At 35.5% G+C, this 22,555-nt stretch overlaps 1 protein-coding gene across 1 annotated transcript in view; it reads right to left on the bottom strand.

The window, feature by feature from the left end:
• Positions 1-22,555, bottom strand: part of LOC150109757 (mitochondrial tRNA-specific 2-thiouridylase 1) — a 274,982-nt gene that overhangs the window by 123,235 nt on the left and 129,192 nt on the right. Inside the window, exon 5 of the mRNA XM_090407894.1 lies at positions 14,602-14,774. Within this exon, the coding sequence (XP_090264020.1) occupies positions 14,602-14,774 (173 nt within the window). The remainder of the gene's footprint in view (positions 1-14,601; positions 14,775-22,555) is intronic.

Below are 22,555 nucleotides of genomic sequence, written 5' to 3'. Positions count from 1 at the left end.
TTTGTAACCTCCTTTGGTGCGAATTTTAGATTGCTAGGTTACAGTATTTGGCCGATATATTTCAGCAGCTCAATATTTGGAATACTAGCATGCAAGGGAAAGAAGAAAATATTCTCACATCCACTGACAAAATGAAAGCGTTTCAGAGAAAACTACAGATTTGGAAAAGAAAAGCTGTTGAAGGTAATTTGGAAATGTTTCCATTGGTAAGTAACACTTGCATAAATGAAACACTTCCAATAATAGTTGCACATTTAACAAGTTTAGAAGAAAAATTGAGTTCTTATTTTCCATCACTTAACACTGAATAATACGATTGGATTAGAAACCCATTTATGGAAACTTCAAGTGATTTTGGTTTAACATTAACAGAAGAAGAACTGGCAACTATATCCACTGATCGTGGATTGATGATTAAACATAAGGAATTGTCTCTTGAAGCCTTTTGGATTTCTATAAAAGAAGAATATGTGTCAATATCTAAAAAAGCTTTGAAAATTTTACTACAATTTTCAACATCATATTTATGTGAATTAGTATTTTCTACCCTCACCACAATTAAGTGTAAAAAGAGAGGAACTCTTCAATGTATTGACGAGGAAATGAGAGTTTGCCTTTCAAATATATGCCCAAACATTGAAGCAATCGCTAGGACACATCAGGCTCATGTTTCTCATAAACACAAGCATGAATAAACTTAAGGTATGTTTCATTTTTTTTTTATCGCATTAATTTTTTTTCTGTAATATTTCACTTAATTATTATAACATATTTCTCAGAAATTTGTATATAGTGTGCCTACAATTATTTGTAGGATTTTAAATGCGTCCCGACTTCAAAAAAGTTTTAGAACCACTGATATACGGTAACAGAAATAAAAGAGGAGGGGAAACTTCTAGAATTTGCAGAGCAGAAAAACTTTTTATCATGAATACCTTCTTCCAAAAAAAGAGCAGGACTTGGGAATTCCCAAATGGTAATATAAGAAATGAAACAGACTACATTCTGATGGACTGCAAAAGAATAGTTCAGGATGTAGAAACAATTGGCAGAAAGTACGAGGGTGGTCTGAAAAGTTCTCGGCCTAACAAATGAAAATACAAATTTATAATTTCAAAATTATTCTTATTTTTCAACATAATCTCCATTAAGACTAATACATTTATTCCAGCGATGTTCCAGTAAGATCTGCAAATACTCCTCTACAACTGCAATCATCTCTTGATTCGAAGAAAAACGCTGACCAGCGAGGAACAGTTTTAGTTTTGGGAAGAGATAGAAGTCAGGGAAAGCCAAATCTGAGGAACAGGATGGATGTTCCAACAATTCATAGTGCAGATCCCTTAATTTTCCCATTGCCAAAACACCTTTGTGGACAGGTGTTGTCCTGATGAAAGTTGATTTTTTCTTCTGCAAACCGGGTCTTTTCTCACGAATTTTTTCATCTACTCTGGTTAAAAGATCGGAATAATATTCCCTGGTTATTGTTTTACCCTTTTCAAGTTAATTAATAAATAAAATGTCTTTAGCATCCCAAAACACCAATGCCATGACCTTTCCTGCTGATGGAACCGACTTTGTCTTCTTTGGCACTGAACAACTGGCTTCTGTCCAGTGTTTTGACTGCTGTTTGGATTCTGGTGTGTAATGATTAATCCAAGTCTCATCCATGGTAATAAATCGATGCACACAAGTTTTATTCTTATTAAAACGCTTCAAGCACTGTTCAGAGATTTTCATGCAAGTGCACTTTTGATCTGCTGTGTGCAAGTGCAGCACCCATCTTGCATAAAGCTTTTTCATTTGCAATTCTTCATACAAAATATATCCTACACATTCTTTTGAAATGCCTATAGTCTCAGCAGTTTTATGCACTTTGACTCGCTGGTCATCCAATACTATATCATGCACTTGATCAATGATTTCTGGTGTTGCACTTTTTGGACGTCCTTTACGTGGATCATCGGCAGCCCATTTCTTAATTGCTGAAAACAAAAGAGAAGAGTGCCCATAAACTTTTATGAACTTTGAATGAATTGCTTTTGCAGTTAAACCTTCTTTTACAAAGAATTTTATAACTGTATGATACTCAATTTTATCCATTTCATGGGATACAGACAACACTTTTGCTTGAGACAACTGTATAAAACAAACTACTTGATAGAATGACTTTGTTAGATCCTGAATGGAGAACTTTACAAGTAAATTCTTTATTCAGGATTTAACATGATAAATATTACTAATTAAGGAGATACCTTAATTAGTAATATGTGTTAAGGCTTCAGTTGAAAAACCATGATTTAGCTGTGGTGCAAGCAAATGAGTCAGAATACTCTGCCTTCCTAGAGGAAGTGGATGCTGCTTTTGACAGGGTAGCAGACATGGAATTAGTCCTGCTAATGGGTGACTTCAATGCTCATGTTGGAACAGATGACCAGACATGGAGGGGTGTGGTTGGGAGGAACAACGCCCCTGACCTTAACGCAAATGGGTTGAAATTATTGGATTGCTGCTGTACTAACAGCTTTTCCATAATGAATACCTTCTTCCAGCACCGAGAAGTCCATAAGTGTACCTGGTACAGGGATACACTAGAACAAAGGTATCTGTAAGAGTCGAGCGTAGCAATGGAGGCTGTACCTACACGGAAAGTGACGTCAGAACGACTACCTGGAATAGGGTAACCTAACAGATTAGGGAGAGTGTACGATCACACAAGGAACATCAACGATGGGGTTCGCGGGTAAAAAACATATCGAAGAGAGGGCACCCGAAAGGGTGAATAAAAGACGATGCGTGCCATATTACAGGGCATTTTTCTTCTTCGGTTCCTAGATTCCAGTTTTAGGAGTTTTGTTGGGTGATTCGTGATGTGGGTCGACTACAGTGATGTCAGACGATGAGGCCTATTCCTGAGAATGCTTGAGGATTTCCAAACAAAGCTGATCGTGTTACGACGGCCTATGCAGAATTGAGCTTTTGAATAAAGTCCCATCGAGGAGAACGGAGAAAATTTCCTGCGGAGTGGTAGACAGCACGCCAAAGTCTGGAAATGATTCAAAGAAAAGCGTAGTGCATCGCCAGGCACAAAGACGGCCGATAACTATGCAGTAAGGTAACCCAGATCTACATGAGATGGCAGCATAAAATCAGAAAGGATCCGGTAATGTAAAGAATTTCATTCTATGTTAAAAATCGCTTAGAAGAATACGAAATTTGTGTATAGTGTAAACTAAGGACACTAATAGAGGACTTTTAATTCAAAATTTGATTGAATTAGTTAAGACCCTGTGGAACAAAGAAGAATTGTTGATAGGCAGTATTTTGATTGAGAATGGCTAGGCTTGACTAATGAAATTTAGAATTAAGATGGTTATTAATAGAGTATTAATGAAAGTGTTCAATGCGTGTTCTGTGAATAACCTGTGAAAGGAATTATATCCTAATAGTGTTATGCTTACACTTAATCTTATCCTTTCGTAATTGAAGTATTTAGCTTACTCAATTTCATTGTTGTGATCAGGGCGGAGCAGTGCGGTTGTGCAGATTGTGCGCCGCCATTTCACGACGGGATATAATAAAAAATATACATGTATATATATATATATATATATAAATTTTCTTATTCTTGAATTATATCGCACTATATAAATATCACAATTACAAATTACAGTTAATGCAATAAAAAAGAAATTTTAAATCAGTCAAATTATTATTAATTGTAAATAATCTAACAACATTTTTAACTTAATACGTCACCAGATTTTAATAATTTGTTTGAAGTGAAACATTATCAATATTACCACAGCTTTTATTTCACAGAGTAAGCATCGACTCAGCGAAAATTGTATAAATATTCTCGATCGTTTATTATATTTTTAGTGGAAATTGTTAGTTTAAGACAGACTGTGAATTCATACTGTTGACAGGGTATAGTATAGAGGCAGCCTGCCTAAGGGCGCTCGTTCAGCCGTATTACGGAACATGATATTTTACAAAAATACAGAGTTTAGTTTAGCAAATAAAAAAGGTGCCAGTTCCCATTGACAGTTAAATATGTGCTTATTATATTTTATTAATAAAAAAATTACAGTCATAGATACTAAAACTAAACATTTTAGAATCCACTTATTAGATACTTAAGGAAACAACCTATAAAGTATCATACGATGTGAATTTCATAAGCGTTTATAGTCTATATACAGTATATATATATATTAAATTATATTATGCATGAATTCTCCTACTGAAATTGCGAATCACTATCGCCCCGATTTTCACATTTTACTCCCTGCAGTAAACAATACGCCCTCCACAACAGCAACTATGCTGCAAAAACACGAAAAGCAATTAGTTTTATCATGTCACTGAATAAGGTTCACAGACACTTGCAGACTGTGTAATATATTAAAAAACGTTAAATTTTCTTGAACAAAAAGCTCTGGAAAGACTTTTAACGGGATTATATTGATCAAATGCATATAATAAACAACAAATTATACCAAATTATAGTGACAACTATAGAACGTTCCAAAATAACAACAAGTGATATCATCCACGCTCTATGAATGTATTGTATGCGCTCTGTTCTTTGTTTAATATAATTGGAATCGGTTGATTATAGTTTGTAACAGTTTTTTACTTTTTAGTGCCTTACATCAGTTATGTACCCTGAAGATGCCAACAGCCTTAGTTGGTGAAACTAGCTGGTATAACTTAGTTGTTTATTATATGCACTTGATCAATATAATCCCATTAAAAGTCTTTGTGTAATAGATTTCTCAACAAATAGTACAATTAGAGACAACTGGGAATATATAAACACTAACTAATAATCACATCTCCCCTCCAACAGAAACTGCTGTATAGACTGGAGCAAACCACATGTTGCAGGTGCAACATGGTTTTGTTTGACACTACCTCCCCCATCATGAATGTGTTAAAACTAAGAAATATATAGTGAATGCATTTCAGATATTATGGAAATCGGTTTAAGAGAATTAGCATTTCAATTCAATTGTTAGCTTGTTTTGTTTGGGTCATGCGATCTTTTGTTAATATCGCACCAATCATATGCACTTCTTAATAGTTGCTTTTTCTCTACTGGTCTACAATTGCGTACATCTTTCACTTCTCATTAGTAATTTGTCAAGGATTGTTCATTACATATCTCAAGTCTTAAATTAATGGTAATTTTTGCTTGATATAATGGGAAAGAAGATGACGCTATTTGAATAGATAACTTTGATTGCACACAAGGAAACCGCTCTTGAGGACAGAAGTGATGGAGAATAGAAGCTTCTTGGTAAGCCATACCCATTTTCAGTTTTTTTTTGAAAACTTTAGTTTTCAAAAATCCCCACATATATCTCGCACCACGATTTTTTAGCTTTAATTTTGGGAAAAAAGTGCAAGTTATAGTCGAGTAAATACGGTAATTTTTTTAGATTTAAAATTCTTACGTATGGATCATTGGTTAAAGACTGGATTTATAAAACGCACAAAAGAGAGCAATATAGAAATAGGCAATTTCACTTGTCTCATTGATGTTAAATTATTTATATTAAGTAAAAATGTATAGTATCTTTATCAATTTTGTTCTATTAAAAATAAATCTTTTTTTGTTTGTTTGTTTAAATGTACATCTAAATTTAAATAAAACAGACATTTACAATGAAATCTATTTTTATTTATTATTATTATTTTGAAAAGGTACTTGGCAATAATGAAAATTAAAGAAGGGGGTATACAGATATCTGAAGTTTCAGAAACACTGATCTATCCAAATATTCAGTTTGAAACATAGGTGTATAGTACGATGTTCGTTTTCTTAAATTCAACTTCAAATTTGGATACACAAAATAGCGTCTATCCAAATATTATTATTATTCAGGCCTCCATGGAGTCAAAAGACTCATCGTGGGAGGTCCTTCCTAAGACCATAAAGTCTGTCAAGACTCATTGAGGGGGAGATCCCCTAAGAAACACAAAGTCTATCATACCACTCCTTAAACTCATTGACCGTTCTCGCTCTCACCACTCCATCAGGTAATGCATTCCCCTTCTTGCTTACAGTTTCCTTTCGTAACTTCCAGGGATGGCCTCTTGTCATCACTCCTTCCCGCTGTTCAACCAAGCGAAAGAACTCCCCAGTGTCAATCCTGTAACCACCTCTCAACAGTTTAAAAGTCTCAATCATATCACCTCTCCTTCTTCTATCCACCAAACTCAAACTGTCCACATTCCCTCAGCCGATCCTCATAACCAAAATTGTACCCTTTCCACAGTTAATTTATTCCCTTCAAATCCTGGGGACCAAATCTGAGAACAATAGTCCAAGTGTGGTCTGATCAGAGACTTATACAACAGAATGATAACCCTCTTATCTCTGCAGGTCAGTGTCCTTCTCATAATTGCAGCAATCCTCTGTTACCTTCACCATCTTTGCAATATGTCCCCTAAATTTCAGGTTTCTATCACTCATCAACTCCAGATTTCTTGTCTCATCTACTTCCTCCAGTATAACTCCTCCCATAGAGTCTGCAGCATTCCATCTATGTTTCCCAAACCTCAAGCCCTTACATTTTGCTGCATTAAACTGACACCCCCATTCATTTGCCCATCTATCTAGCTTATTCAAATCCTCTTGCAGGGCTACCACATCTGCACTATTACTAATAATCCTTCCCAGCTTCGCATCATCCGCAAACAACTGAATATCCCTAAGATGAAAAGCCAAACGGCTATTTTTTTCTGGCGAGGTTGATAAGTTAAGGGGATAAAATCCCCTTAACTTATCAACTTTATCTTTTATCCCCTTAACTGAATATCCCCTTGCAATCCACTGGCAATGTCATTGATATAAAGGTTAAACAATATAGGTCTTAGTACTGAGCCCTGTGGGACCCCACTTGTAACCCTCTGCCTCCTTGAAACTGCTCCACCATACACAACTCTGTGATACCTATCGCACTTACATTTTTTTCAGCGTCATTTCAATTTTGAATGTGAAACATATTGAGTGTATTCTGTGTTTAAGTGACTTTGGACCATTTTTAACTTGTTTTTGTGAATTTGGATTATTATTCACGTAAAGTAAGTACGTCTATTATATTTTTGCTAAGTTTGAAAATCAGTTTCATTGTTTCATTTTAGTTAATTATCTTATTTTGAAAACAAAAGATTTTTATCTTATGTTGGGTAGACGTCTAGAAAATAAATAATTTTCAATAAGAGACTTATTTATATATTTGTTCTTGTTCTGGTTGGAAGACATTGGGGTTGGGGTCCTTTTACTAATTTCTTTAATAAATAATTTTAATATTCTAGAAATTTCTTAATTATTAAACAATTACCAGAATGTAAAAAATATTAAATAAATATCACTGAGAAATCAATCAGTGTCTAATATCTCTGCATGTTAATTTTCAAAAAATATACCTAAAATGTAAGCATATTTATTATTCAAAACATCTGAAAAATCAAATTCTGTAGTAAAAAAATAGTCAGTTTCTGGCCATTCATCTTAAAAATAATAGTGGTTAAAAAATAAGTTTAAGGAAAAATTTCAGCAATTATTATTTATTTTGGTGGACAACTTTTAACGCTCTTCTTATTTTAAAGTCTAACCAAGTGTGTTAATCCCCAGATGTCGGAATAAAAAGCCAAAGAAGTTATCGAAAGTTTATTTTTCACTTGGTTAGAGTATAATAAAATTAGTTTAATCCTTTATCCAAGTGTGAGCAAACAAAGTTTGCGCCTGAAGTATCTTCAGGACTAGGGTAAGGTGATACCACACCAGGGCAACTCGTTGCAAAGGTGGAGAAAACTACCAACACTCCTATTTCAGTATCTCCTATAATGCAAAACACATCTCCTTGCGGATATGTCTAATGTTATGCATTAGGGGAAGGGCCACTACCCAGACTAGTTTCGACCTTTATTGAGGTCTCTTCAGTGGGAGCCAGGCCCTAGTGGAAATACCAGGCAGAAGCAGAAGAGAAGGTTGTTGAAAGTTTATATTGAAAGTTGGTATCACCTTACCCTAGTCCTGAAGATACTTCAGGCGCAAACTTTGTTTGCTCACACTTGGATAAAGGATTAAACTAATTTTATTATACTCTAACCAAGTGAAAAATAAACTTTCAACAACCTTCTCTAAATCCAGAGTAATTTATTAAAAAAGGGTGGCACACCATTTGGCAACTCCTATAGGTAGAGATGACCTGCGAATGCTTCTGCCTGGTATTTCCACTAGGGCCTGGCTCCCACTGAAGAGACCTCAATAAAGGTCAAAACTAGTCTGGGTAGTGGCCCTTCCCCTAATGCATAACATTAGACATATCCGCAAGGAGATGTGTTTTGCATTATAGGAGATACTGAAATAGGAGTGTTGGTAGCTTTCTCCACCTTTGCAACGAGTTGCCCTGGTGTGGTATCACCAGGTGTGGTATTTCTAGTCCTGAAGATACTTCAGGCGCAAACTTTGTTTGCTCACACTTGGATAAAGGATTAAACTAATTTTATTATACAAAGAAGTAATCTGGTGCAAAAATCAGGAAAAGACAACTGCAACGAGTACAACTGGAAAATAAATTGGCTGGATCGCTGAATAAATTTTTAACTTCAGGACCACATGAAAAACGAAATACAGAAAGTTCTGACGAAGCAAGTACTCCGTGTAGCTCTACTTCAGAAAAAGAGGACACAAGATAACTATGAAGAAATAAATGTTATATGCGAAAATGAAACTAGCTTGACTGGACTGTCTGCAGAAGTTGCAGCAGAAGGAATATTGGATTCAGATTCAGCGAAACACGAAACTTCAAATTTTACTTTAAATTTGAATGTTAATGATTCGGGTACTTGGCAGAATCACATAACTACAAAAGTTAGAGATTGTTTAGTTGAGCATTGCCCACGTCAAGTAGTTAATAAAGAATTTCCAAAGATGAATCTGGCCGCAAGTTTTCCGATTCATACTATTATCGAACTTTAAGCAAATGGAGAAAAACTTTTACGAAGTTATTTAGTTTATTCAGAATCGTGAAATTCGGTTTTCTGTTATTATTGCAAAATATTTGGTAGTCAAAATTCCCAACTTACTAACGAATACGGTTGTAACGATTGGCAACATTAGAGTCATATACTAAAAATACACAAGACAAGTTCCACGCACATTAAAAACTGTTCAAAATACAGCGAACTCAAAATGTCGTTGATTAAGAAATGCATTATCGATTGCACACAACAAAGATTATACGAAACTGAGAAAAAATATTGGCAATCCGTTATAGAATGGTTAATCTACATAATGCAATATTTATCAAGACAGTGTATAGCTTTTAGAGGTTCTTCACAAAAACTTTTTGAAAATGATAACGGTAATTTTTTAAAGTTAGTAGAAACTGTCGCTAAATTTGATTCGATAATGACAGAACACTTACATTGCATCCAAACATCACAAACAAAAAGGAACATCACTCATTATTTAAGTGATAAAATACAAAATGAAATCATCCATATAATTTCTGAAGCTATAAAACAAAAAAAGTTTAGAAATGGTTAAAGAGGTGAAATATTATTCATTAATTCTTGACACTACTCCGGATATAAGCTCCATAGAACAATTATCTATTGTTATTAGATTTGTTAATCAAAATAAAGATACAAATATAGCAGAAATTCATGAATATTTTTTGGGTTTTCAATCTGCAGAAGATACCACTGGGCAAGGACTATTTCAATTTATAAAAAATTATTTAAAATTATGGAATATTAACATTTCTGATTTACGTGGCCAAGCTTATGTTAATTGTTCAAATATGCAAAGTAAACATAATCGACTGCAGAAAAAAATCCTTGAAATAAATTCAAGGGCTTTTTTTTTATTCCATGTGCTGCTCATTCATTAAATTTGGTAGTTAATGATGTAGCTAAGATATCCTGTGAAACTAAATTTTTTTATGCTAAGACAGGAATTATATAATTTTTAAATATCTGTGAAGCATTCAGCTATATTAAAAAAAAAAAAACATATTTGTGTTTTAAATTTGAAACCACTTTCTGCTACTAGGTGGGAAAGTAGAGTAGAAGCAATAAAGCCACTTAAAAATAATATCAAGGAAATTTACCATGCTCATTTTGATATTACGGAAGATGAAACTAAAGATATCGACTCTAGAGTTCAGGCAGACAACTTAATTTCAAAGATTTATTCATTTAAATTTATTTGCTCTGTTCATGTTTGGTACGAAATCTTAAGTCTCATAAATGTTGCAAGCAAAATAATGCAGAATCCGACATTTGGTATAGGAAAAATTACAGAAAATCTTAATTAGGTTATACAAAAATTAAATACTCGCCGAACAGACCAATATTTTGAAAATATTATTAGAACTGCAAAAGAAGTAGCAAACGATCTTAATATTGATCCTATTTTTCCAGATATTCGCAAAAGAACAAAAACAAAAATGTTTGGTTACGAAGTATCAGATGAAACAACGCATGATCCTAAACAAAATTTTGAAATAAATTTTTTCTTCGTGATTTTCGACACGACAATAAGACAGTCACAGAAAGATTCATACTCTTAAAACAACATAGCGAGGACTTTAAAGTTATAAGAGACATTAGCAAATTAAAAGATTGGAGTGATGAAGATTTAATGAAACATTATAAAGATCTGCACTTAAAACTGAGTGACAATCAAGATTCCGACAATCGCGATATTGATGGTATGACTTTATTTGAGGAATTAAAAACTTTGCAATGTTTTATTAAAAAAGAGTCGGCTCCTCAGGATGTTTTAAATTATATATACGAAAATAAATTAACCTACACGTTTCCGAATACTGTGATTGTGATGCGTATTTATTTAACATCACCATATCTGTAGCATCAGCGGAAAGAAGTTTTTCAAAACTGAAACTAATAAAAAATTATTTGCGGTCAACAATGTCTGGAGGGCATCTAACGGATTTATCAATTACATCAATTGAAAATAATATTATGGATTCATTAGACATTAAAGATATTATTAAAAATTTTGTGGCAGCTAAAGCAAGACGGATAACTAATCAAAGCCTTATACAATGGAACAAGAATATCCCTACTTCTACAAGTCAGTGTCCTCTGCATCATTCCCAGAAGCCTTCGTGTTGTCTTCACAATTTTGGCTATGTGTCCCCTAAATTTCAGATCCTTATCCACTATCACCCCAGTTCTCTTATTTCCTCCACCTCCAACAACATATTCCCACCAAGCATAAATTCTGCATCCCATCTTTGTTTCCCAAATTTTAAAACCTTTCATTTTGCAACATTGAACTCGCAACCCTATTTCCGTGCCCAATCACTCGATTTATTCAAGTCTTCTTCTAAGGCCACAACATCTTTTCTACTTTTCATGTATAGATCAATCTAATTAAAGAAATGAACACTGGTAGCTCTACAAACTCAACAAACATAAATCAAGGTGTGTGACAAGGAGATGTCATATCACCAAACCTTTTTACTTGTACTCTATTGTATGGAAAATCGATTTAAAAGGTGGCATAAACATTGATGGAGAATTGCACCAAATATTAAAGCTTGCAGTGATATAATATTCATAGCTCAAGACCCTCTGCAACTTGAAACAATGTTTCATCAAATGCATGATACCTGTAATAAAATAGGACTAAAAATTCACTGTAACAAAACTAAATGGATGAGAAACATATACTGCCAAACTCACACCATCCAAGTGAAAAATTTCACCATACAAAGTGAAATCTCACACATACCTTGGTCAAACAATAAACATGGACAATGATATTTCTGAAGAAATATCAAAAAGAAAAAGAGCTGCATGGACTTCTTTTAACTATCAAATCCATGATCACATATCCTAAGCTAGATATCAAAATAAGAGCTAGCATGTTCAAATACTTTGTCTTCCCATCTTTAACCTCTGGCTCCAAAACTTGGAGCACCACACAAAAAAGACAAATTTAGTTTACAAATCACCCAGCATGCCATGGAAAGAAGAATGTTAGGGATAAGTAAAAAAGATCACATCACAAATATAACTATCAGAAAATTAACCAGTGTAAAAGAAGTAGTGAAAATCATATATGACAAAAAAGACACAGTGGGCAGGTCGTATTGCAAGATTCAACAACAACAGGTGGACCTGTCATGCCACAAATGGGTATTCAAGATCAACCAAGAGAAAACCTGGTAGACTTCCAATTACATGGGAAGACCCTCTTAACAGAGTGATAGGAAACAAATGGGGAAGAATAGCCCAAGATTGCCATTGCTGGAAACTATGAAACTATGCAACCTGCATTTGTGGAGACACCCAGAATGAAACAACAGGTCCATCAAGGTAAATAGCATCTCTGAAGAAGCCATCTTGTTTTATAGAGGATGTACATGAATCATGAAAACCCTGGTGTTGCCATTTGTTTTCTCACAGTGTTCAAATAACCCTGTCAGGTTCTGTATTTCATTATAACAAAAAAAAATAATAAATAAATTAATTAAATAAAATAATAAATAATAAATAAAAATAATTGATAAATAAAAAAAAGTTATTAAATGTTTAAATCCCTTTATGATTTATAGGCCACCTTTTATAAAATCCATATATTCAACATCATCATCATATATTCACTGGGCATCTAGAGATGCCATATGGTCACTCCAATGCTCAGTGATATGTACACCAGGCCTTGCCATGTAGTCCTGTTGAGTGATCTTCAGAGAATTGAAGCCTCCAGAAGGTCATACAACAGGACTACATGGCGAGGCCTGGTGTGGCAAATCACTGAGCATTGGATTGACCATATGGCATCTCCACACACACCATCTATCTCATTGATGGTCTATCCCCCCTCCTCTTTTTACAGAAACTTTACCTTCTATTACTGTTCCGAGAAGTCCTCCTTCCATGCTTTCAATGTGTCCAAAATATTTTAACTTTCTTCTTTCAATATCTTTAAGGAGCCTTAGAGTTCTGCTGATCTTTTCTAACACAAATTCATTTGTATACCTTTCAGTATATGATATCCTCAACAGCCTAATGAGAACAGCTATCCTGTTCTCATCTGACTTCTTTAGGTTCCAAGTCTCACATCCATAAGTCACTGTTGGAAAAACAGCTGCATTCAAAATCCTCAACTTTGTTCCCATGGAGATTGATCGATCTTTCCAGATTTTAGACTTGTCTAAAATCTGGAAAGATCTGACTGTTGTTTTAGCTATCCCTAATCTTCTTCTGATGTCTTCTGAACAGCAATTCTTCACATTAATAATGGATCCTAGGTATTCAAACCTGCTGATTTTTTCAATTCTTTCTCCATTAAGGTTCACTTGTTTCTCAAGAGCTTCCCCGTTTGTATTTCCTTTGAGAACCATAATCTTTGTCTTGCTAGAATTGAGTTGAAGTCCTCTGTTATTACTGATCTTGTTAACTTTATCAAGAATTTGTCCTAGTTCTTCCTTGTCATTCCAGAGGAGTACGGTATCATCAGCATACCTCAGATTACTGATTAATCTACTACCTATCCTAATTACTCTCTTGAACGTATCCAATGCTTCATGCATGATGTCCTCCGCATGTATACTAAACATCCTTGCTGGACACCATTTCTAACCTGAAGCCAATCAGTTAATCCAGCTCCTGTTCTTACTGTTGCTTCTTGCTCCCTGTACAAGTTGGCCATCAACCTGATAGTGTCTTGAGGTAAACCCATTCTTTTCATTACTTCCCACAGTTTCACATGCTCAACACAGTCAAAAGCTTTAGAGTATCTAAGAAACACATTATCAGAGAGAGTCTAAATTCTTTATATTTTTTTATGGTCTGTCTAAGGCAAAAGATCTGATCTCTGGTGCCCTACCTTTCCTAAAACCTGCTTGTTCCTCGGGCATTTCTGCCCAAGGACTAAGCAGGTTTTGGCCTTAATCCGATTTAGCATGATCTTCAAGATAAATAGGACTGAGGATAAATTTTGCTTGCATGAGATATTAAACTAATAATTCTATAGTTCTTGCAAGCCTTCATATCTCCCTTCTTATGTAGTAGTAGTACGAAAACTGACTTTTTCCAGCCTCTAGGCCATGATCCTGTCTCCAATATCCTTGTAATCGATCTATGAAACACTCTTATCCCTCCATCCCCTGTGGCCTTAATTGCTCTTTCAATTTTATGCCTAAGTGGAGTAGGTTGCAAATCGGAATATTCCTGGTGAGAAGGCTCCTCCAAATTTTCTTCATCCACTCTATTGTACAGTTCCTCACAGTATTATTTCCATCTGTTTTTGATTTCCAATTCTTCTGTTAGTAATGGTCCATTCCTGTCTTTGATGACATTTAATTCATATGCGACATGGCATGTTAAATACCATTAATGATTTCAATGTTTTAACTTTCTACTACGTTCCTTAGGCATAATTCTAATCATCTTATTAATGCCCAGAAAAAAGCATCCAGATTCTAGATATAACATATGGTTAGCTTGTTACAAAAATAAACATATCAAACAATCAATGAATTTCATATTTTATACTTATTATACAATGCATATCTTCAGAATTTAATAAAAAGAAAATACTTCTCTTTTCTTTACTATCCTATGTAGGCCTGCTTCAGAGGCAATTTTTCTAACATAATGTTTTGTGAGTTCACCGACTGGAAACATGGTGCAACAAAGTGCCTTCTGTGGTATTTGAGATAGGAAAAAAGTCTGGTCTTTGATTCTATCTTCACTGAGAAGTAAGCTAACTCCTGCAAGAAGAGGTAGATAAAAATGATTTGTTATATTTCAAAATCATCATCAAGAAATGATTAAATTTACACCATTACTATTGACAATCCAATCAACGGTTTTCTTCCAAATTAATCAGTTATTTGTTAGAATTCCAATACCATGAAAATTTTACACTTATACTTCTCTACAACACTACTAACTACATTGATCAACCTATCATTATGTTCCTCAGCATCTTTTTCCTGCTATCCTGGTATCAAATACCTGTTTTTCTAACCTTTAATACCAATTCTGTTTAAACAGAAAGTGCATGAAAGTCACTTTAAGGTGACTGTACCACCTTATATTAGCTCTGTCATTATTCTTGAATGTTAAAAATATGTTCCTTTCTAACACAGTTAACTCTTACTAGAAAAGTAGCAAGTACTGCTACAGTGATAGTCAACTCAATTAAACAAAATCAACAAACTATTGAAAAGTCTTGACCAAAGCAATCATAGGTAGAATGCTATGCTAAAACAAATTCACTACAACAAACTATTCCTGTGTTTCCTATGAATCTACTATAGTCATCATTTTTAAAAATGATGTATCACCATTTTTAACATGAATCTGCTAATAATGCAACCTGTTCACCACTACTTATTTCTCTCAGCACTATCATATCTGTGGTTTCTAGTTTTTGATCAACTATTTCTTTTCTGAAACAAATCTAAAATCCATCATTTTAAACTTCCTTTGAACAATGTTTGACTACTGTTAGTTTAGTGTTTTGGCAAATTTTCTTCTAAGTCCATATAAATTTATTTATTTGACTCTCCACCATATCCACTTTGTATATTCTATTCACGTTTAATTTGTCATTTTCACAAAATACCTGAAATATTTTATTATAAGTTTAACAAAAGAATGTAGTTGATGTTTTTCAAAAGCTCTTGCCTATTTTCATATTTTTTATCTTTTTTGTTGCTGATTATAATGCCAAATTTGTTGCAACATTTACTGAATTTAGTTAAGGGATTCTGAAGGTATGACAGTGGTAAGATGAGGCAGAGAGCAAGGATTATGAATGATATGTTAGCTGAAATGTGTGAGGAGAAAGGAGTACAGTTTGTTAATATGTGGAATGAGTTTGAAGGACGAAGTGAACTATATAAGAGTGACGGACTGCATTTGAGTGGTTTTGGTGTGAGTGGCTTGGAAAGACTGCTGCTGGAAGGTAGAGACGTGAGTACAGAGAATGAATCTGATCAAGTCAGAAGAGATGTGAAAGAGTGGAGAGTAAGAAAGGAGAGAGATTGAAGAGGTGGTTATGAATGAGGAAGTGAGTGGCATGAGTATAGAGAATGAGTGAATGGATGTCCAAGAGGAACAGGAAATGGGGAGGGTCAAGGTGGACAGGGGAACACAGCATGAGAAAGGTGGATGCTCCAAGAGGATGTGAATACATGTGTAGACAGGAAAGGATTGGGATGACTTGGGATCAAGAGGAAACAGTTGGACTTGAAGAGGGTTCTAAAACGAATAAGCAGAAAGGGAAATGGCTCCAGTTGAGCATGGAGAAATCACATCGAATGAGTGGTATTAGTGGAACTAGCTGTAGATCCAGGAATGAGCTGTTGTGTTTGTATACAAATGACAGAAGTGTAAGAAACAAGACAAATGAAATTGTTGCATTAATTGAGTCTGTTCAACCATAAATTGTTGGAATGAGTGTGACAAAGTTAGATGAGGACGACATCCTGACAGAAATAGAGATGGAAGGGTATGATGTGTTTCTTGAGGATAGACAGGGTAAAAAGAAAGGGGGAGTGCTATTGATGATAGAGAAAGAGTTATGTCCATAAAAAGTATAGATCAAAGAAGGAAATGGTGCCAGTCGTTTTGAGGCAGTATGGTGTGAGATAGAGGTGAATGGAATGAAATACTTGGTTGGATGTTCTTATAGACCTGGTAATGTGGATGGTAGTGACTATGAAATATATAATCAAATTACCAAGCATATAAGAAAAGGATGATAATTATGAGTGATTTTAATTATGGCAATATAGATTGGAATGATGAGATAGCAACTGGAAGTAAAGAAAATGAGTTTCTTGAGTTTTTGAGGGACAACTATTTCAGACAGTATGTAACAGAGGGCACACAAGGATTGAGGGTCTTGGATTTGATCATCTCATCAGAGGATGTAATTATAAATGAGGTGTCTAATCACCCACCAATTGGTGAGAGTAACCATGAGGTGATTATCTTGGTGGTTGCCAGCAGTGTGAGGACCTCTGTGAGAAAGGGATATATGTGAAACTACAAGGGGTTGATTATGAGGAACTCAGGAGACAGCTTGCAGGAGAAGCATGGAATGATGAGTTAGCTGGAAAAGAGATCAATGCAGCTTGGGGGATATTCAAGAACTATCCTGTAGAAGCAATGTCTAAATGTATTCCAAAGGTCAGAAGGTTAAATAAAGTAGGTGTGAAATGGATGAATGAAGAGATTAAGCATGTGATACAGAGAAAAAAGGCATTATGTAGGCAGCATAAGAGAATGGTAATAATCAATTCCATGAGGATTACAAAGACCAGGAAAGGAGTGTGACTTGTTTGGTAAGGGTAGCAAAAGTGAAGTATGAGCAGCAGTTAGCTAATGAAGCCAAAAAGAATTTTAGAACGTTCTTTCGATATGTAGCCAGCTAAAAAGAGAATGATTATGGAAGAATGACAGTGATTGAAGAAAATGGTATAAGGACAACTGCTGCAGATGATATAATAGAGATACTTAATGAGCAGTTCATAAAGATCTTTCATTCTTGTGAATGTGACATTATGGAGAGAATGAGAGCAGTTGATGATAGGGGAGGAGAGATTGACTGTAAGTGAGCAAGAGGTGTATGGAGAATTGAGCAAACTTGATATTAATAAGGCTGTGGGACTTGATAACATATCACCACATATTCTGAAGGAATGTGCCGGGGAGTTGACATCTGATATCTGCCTTGACATATTTTTTTAATATGAGTCTAGTCCTGGTCAATTTTCAAAGGAGTGGAAGGAGGGCAAGACTGTGCTGTCTCATAAGGGTGGTGAGAGAACTAAAGCATCAAATTATAGGCCTATCTGTGTGTCAGGTCTTGTGGTTGGTGTTTGGAAAAGATGGTGAGAACAAAGATCCAGAATTGGGTTGACAACAATGATATTATCATGGATTTGCTAAAGGGAGGTCATGTTTTACTAATCTATTTACTTATTACAATAAGGTGACTGCTTCCTTAGACAGAGGAAAGGGATACACAGCAATACACTTAGATTTTGCAAATGCTTTTGATAGATTACTGCATGATAAGTTGATAGTCAGACTAGAGCAGATCGAGTGGATATTAGATTCGTGCATTGGATCGGAGATTAGCTATCTGATAGGTATCAGCAAGTTGTGTATGGGGAGCAATATTAAGGAAAAGGAAAGTCACTAGTGATGTACCTCGCCTCAGGGGTCTGTTTTAGGGCCATTACTGTTTAACTTGTATATTAATGATATTGGTGAATATCTGGATGGAGATATTCAGTTGTTTGCAGATAATGGAAATTTGGGATGAATCATGAAGAGCAGATGTTGTGACCTTACAAGAAGACTTGAATAAATTGAGTAATTGGTCACAGGAATTGGGATGCGTGTTCAATTTTGCAAAATGTAAGGATTTAAAATTTGGGAAACAAAGACGGTATGCAGAATTTATGCTTGGTGAGGATATACTGTAGCAGGTGGAGGAAATAAGAGATCTTGGGATGATAGTGGATAAGGATCTGAAATTTAGGGTATACATTGCTAAAATTGTGAAGACAACACAAAAACGTCTGGGAATGATGTGGAGGACGCTGACTTGTAGAAGTAGGGAGATTCTTGTTCCATTGTATAAGGCTTTGATTAGGTCACACATGGACTACTGTGCCCAGATTTGGTCACCTGGTTTTCAAAAGGACAAAGAGATGTTGGAAAGGGTCCAGAGGCAACTGACTAAGGTAGTTTCTGCCCTCTGGAATGTTGAATATCAGGAGAGGTTGAGAGTCCTGTTTATAGTTACTCTTAGAGAGGAAGGTTCCTTGGGTCGGATATGTGCCTTCCAAGTGTTTGGGAATTTTAGACAATCCTTATTGTTCAGATTGGGGTGATTGATAATAATCTCACAGGCATCCTTAAATTTGCGTTCATACCATGTTTTGGTGTGATGTAGACAACTAGTACTTTTCCAGTCAATTCTATGTAAGGTGTTCAAGGGCATAACAGAAAGGCCAGCTTCACCATAATTATTATATTTAATATCTTGTTTATGTTCTTTTTGTCTGATAGGAATTGTGCATCCTGTTACCCCCTATATGTGGAATGTTACAAGTGCAATAAATAGGGTATACTCCAGGGAGGGACAGCGGAGGAAGTGGGTCTTCGGATGAGTTGAGTAAGCTTTTTAATTTTGCAGGAGGGCTTTGAGGTTGTATTTTTGTAGTATTCTGTTTATTTTGTCTGATGTGCCTTTAATGTAAGGAATGGTTATAGTTTTATTGTATTCTGGTTTGTCTTTGTTTTTTATTGAGGTCTTGTAGAGAATTTTGCTAATAGTGTTTTGGCTGTACCCATTTTTTTGAAAAGTATTGCTGATAACTTTAAATTCATCTTTCAGTGCATGTTCTCTGAAGCAGATCTTCAGAGCCCTGTTTTTTAGAGTATTAATGACACCTAGTTTTTGTGTTGGGTAGTGGTAGGAGTCTATGTGTGTATATATATTGGCCAGTATGTGTGGGTTTCAGGTAAACAGTAAAGGAAAGATTGCCAGAAGGAAGACATGTGACAAGTGTATCTAGAAAAGGAAATGTGTTCTGTTTTTCAATCTCAATTGTGAACTGCATGTGTTTGTGTTGTTTCTTTAGTTGGCTAAGGAATGTGTCTAGTGTCTGGTGGCCATGCGACCATATCGCGAAAACATCATCAACGTAATCTAAGCCAGACTTTGGGTTTTAAAGGAGAGGAATCTAAAGCATGTTGCTCCAAATGTTCCATATAAAAGTTAGCAATGGGGGGGGAGGATAATGGTGAGCCCATGGCTGTGCCTTCTTTTTGTAGGTAGAAAGCGTTTAACCATACAAAATAACCAGAACGTAATACATGCGCAAAGAACACCGTGATATCTGGAGGGAATTTGCTCTGTAAAAGAAGGATTGTGTCATTGATTGGGACATTCATAAAGAGGGCAGAGATGTCAAAACTGACTAAACAATAATCTTTTTCTAATGTAATGTCTTTGATAATGTTTATGAAATGTTGTGTGTTTCTGATATAGGGGGGGGGGATGACCTACCAATTCCTTGAGTGTTGCCGCTAATTTCTTGGCTAAGTGATAATTCGGGCTATCTACCCCTTCGATTATCGGCCGGAGTGATGTGTTTTCTTTGTGTATTTTCTGTAGCCTGTAAATTCTTGGGGAACGAGCATAGTGCGGAAATAGTTTTTGACCGTATCTTTAGCCATGTGGTAATTAACTTAAGTAGTTTCTCTGTTTTCTTTTTTATTCTATTGGTTGGGTTGTAGTTAATGAGTTCGGAATTGATTTTAATGATTTTATCACTGTTAATTCATGTTTTGTTAAGTTGCTTGTTATTGTTTGTTATGATTTAAAATGTTGGTGGTTTCTAAACGTATTTTGTCTGCTATGTTATTTGAGATGAGTCTTAAGCCTTTTTCAATATTACAAATAAATTTCAGTCTGTTTATCGATCTGGGAGCTACGGCAAAATTTAGACCTTTGTTAAGTATCGAGAGTTCATCTTTGTTTAAAGTGTGTTGGAGAGGTTCACTACATTAGCATTACCTGCAGGCGATTGGCAGCTACAGTTGTTTCTTGCTTCTTGGTGGTTGTTATTGTTCACTGTAGAGAAATTTGAATAAGGCTGTTGGTTTTGTCGATCTTTTAGTCTATGAAATTTTCCATGAAACTATGACAAGAAGAAAATGATTTTTAATTGATGAATAGTCCGTTTTTTTTTCCCGTTATTCTACGTTTTTGAGTGCTAAATCATTTCTCTGAATACGAGTGTACTTCAGTGGTTGTTTTTTTGGAAGTTAGTTGCTGTCGCGATATAATATATTCTGGTTACCTTCGGAATCGAATGCATAACGGTGGAAGACAAAACGAAGCTAAGTTTTCATTACTGTATTTAGTTATATTTCATTTTATTTAGTGTACTTAAATGATTTGTTTTGCTTGTAATTGTTTGTACTTTTTTTTTTCTATTTATTTAACGGAATTTATTAAATGAATAATTGACGATTACCCTACTCGGTAGTAAGGAATGATGATGGATTCAGCAGCAGTCGCAAGTGGCGTATCGCCAAGTCCTCCGCCATTTAAGAACTCAATTATTAACAATATCATAAGGGACTTTGTGGCATGCAGTACTTGCAGCATGTATGTGTCTTGGGAATTAGATATGTGGCCTGTGAAAGAGAGCGGAGAGCGTATATGCGCAAAATGCAGGCAGTTGGAGGAAATAAGTGCATTAGAAATATTGATATCCAACTTTGTTGCTCCAGGAACAAGGAATGAATGTAGGAAGACAAGTAGTGTGATAGGAGAGAATGAAAAAAAGATATATACGAATGAGAAAATAATAGTCGATAGTGTGGAAGGTGTGAGTGACTGTGAAAGTTTAGGAGACGGTTTTGTTTGGGAGAGTGAATTTAGATTAAGAGTGACTGACCTGCAGAGGGAGATAGATGAGTTGAAAGAGGAGGTGGTATGTCTTGTGAATGAGAGCAGAAGTATGAAAGATAAGATTAGGAGAATGGAAGAGATAAATGCAAGGAGAATCAGAGTAGGAGAGGGAGAGAGAATTTAGGGAGTATGAGTGAGAGGTATGGAAGTGCTAGAAGAGGAGAGAATGGAAACAGTAGAAGAGAGGGAATGAGAGAGAGATATGGAAGTGCTAGACGAGGAGAGAATGGAAACGGTAGGAGAGATGGAATGAGAGAGAGATATGGGAATGCTAGAAGACTAGAGGATGGAAACAGTAGGAGAGACAGAATGAAAGAGGGATATGGAAGTGCTAGAAATGGAAACAATAGGAGAGAGGGAATGGTAAGAGGTATAATGTATGGCGACTCAATGATCCGTGGTGTTCAAGATAGGATGCATGAGGAGTGTTTGCCAGGAGGAACAATAGAAAGGGTGGCTATGGCAATTAAGAGAGATGAAAGGGTGGATGAGATGATTCTGATGGTAGGAACGAATGACTTGAGTGGTAATTTAAGTCGGGCAGTGAGAGATATGAGATTTTTGATTGAGACTGTACGGAAGAAGACAGAGAGAGGAAAAATAATGTGTGTGTTGCCTAGGCATGATAATGATGAGCTAAGCAGAAGAACGGTGATATTGAATGGCATAATAGCAAGAATGTGTGACAAGAGGGGGACTGGTATATCTGGATGCTTGGAGTGCATTTGAGGAAAGGGAGGAATTGTATGCGAGAGACCATTTACATTTGAATGAGGAAGGAAGTAGGCATCTGGAGAGATTGCTGTTCTGAAAGAGTCAGTGTGTCCCAGGGAGGATGATAGCAGGGGGGGGCATCTTGTGGGAATGGATACTTGGGAGAAGGGAGACGATGTCAGGTAACACTGAGCCCAGTGGAGTCTAGAAGGGATAATGCTGGGTTATAGAAACAATAGCATTTATATGCTTTATACTAATGCCAAGAGTATCTGGAATAAGGGAGAGGAATTGGTGGCACAGATAGCATCAGCCTGGCCAAAAATT

This window comes from Typopeltis vanoorti, chromosome 1 (genome assembly GCF_054136105.1).
Source record: "Typopeltis vanoorti isolate ZY-2024b chromosome 1, IOZ_Tvanoo_1.0, whole genome shotgun sequence".
NCBI lineage: Eukaryota > Metazoa > Arthropoda > Arachnida > Uropygi > Thelyphonidae > Typopeltis > Typopeltis vanoorti.
Note: the sequence above shows the minus strand (reverse complement) of the source record. Positions and strands in the feature narration are given on the sequence as shown.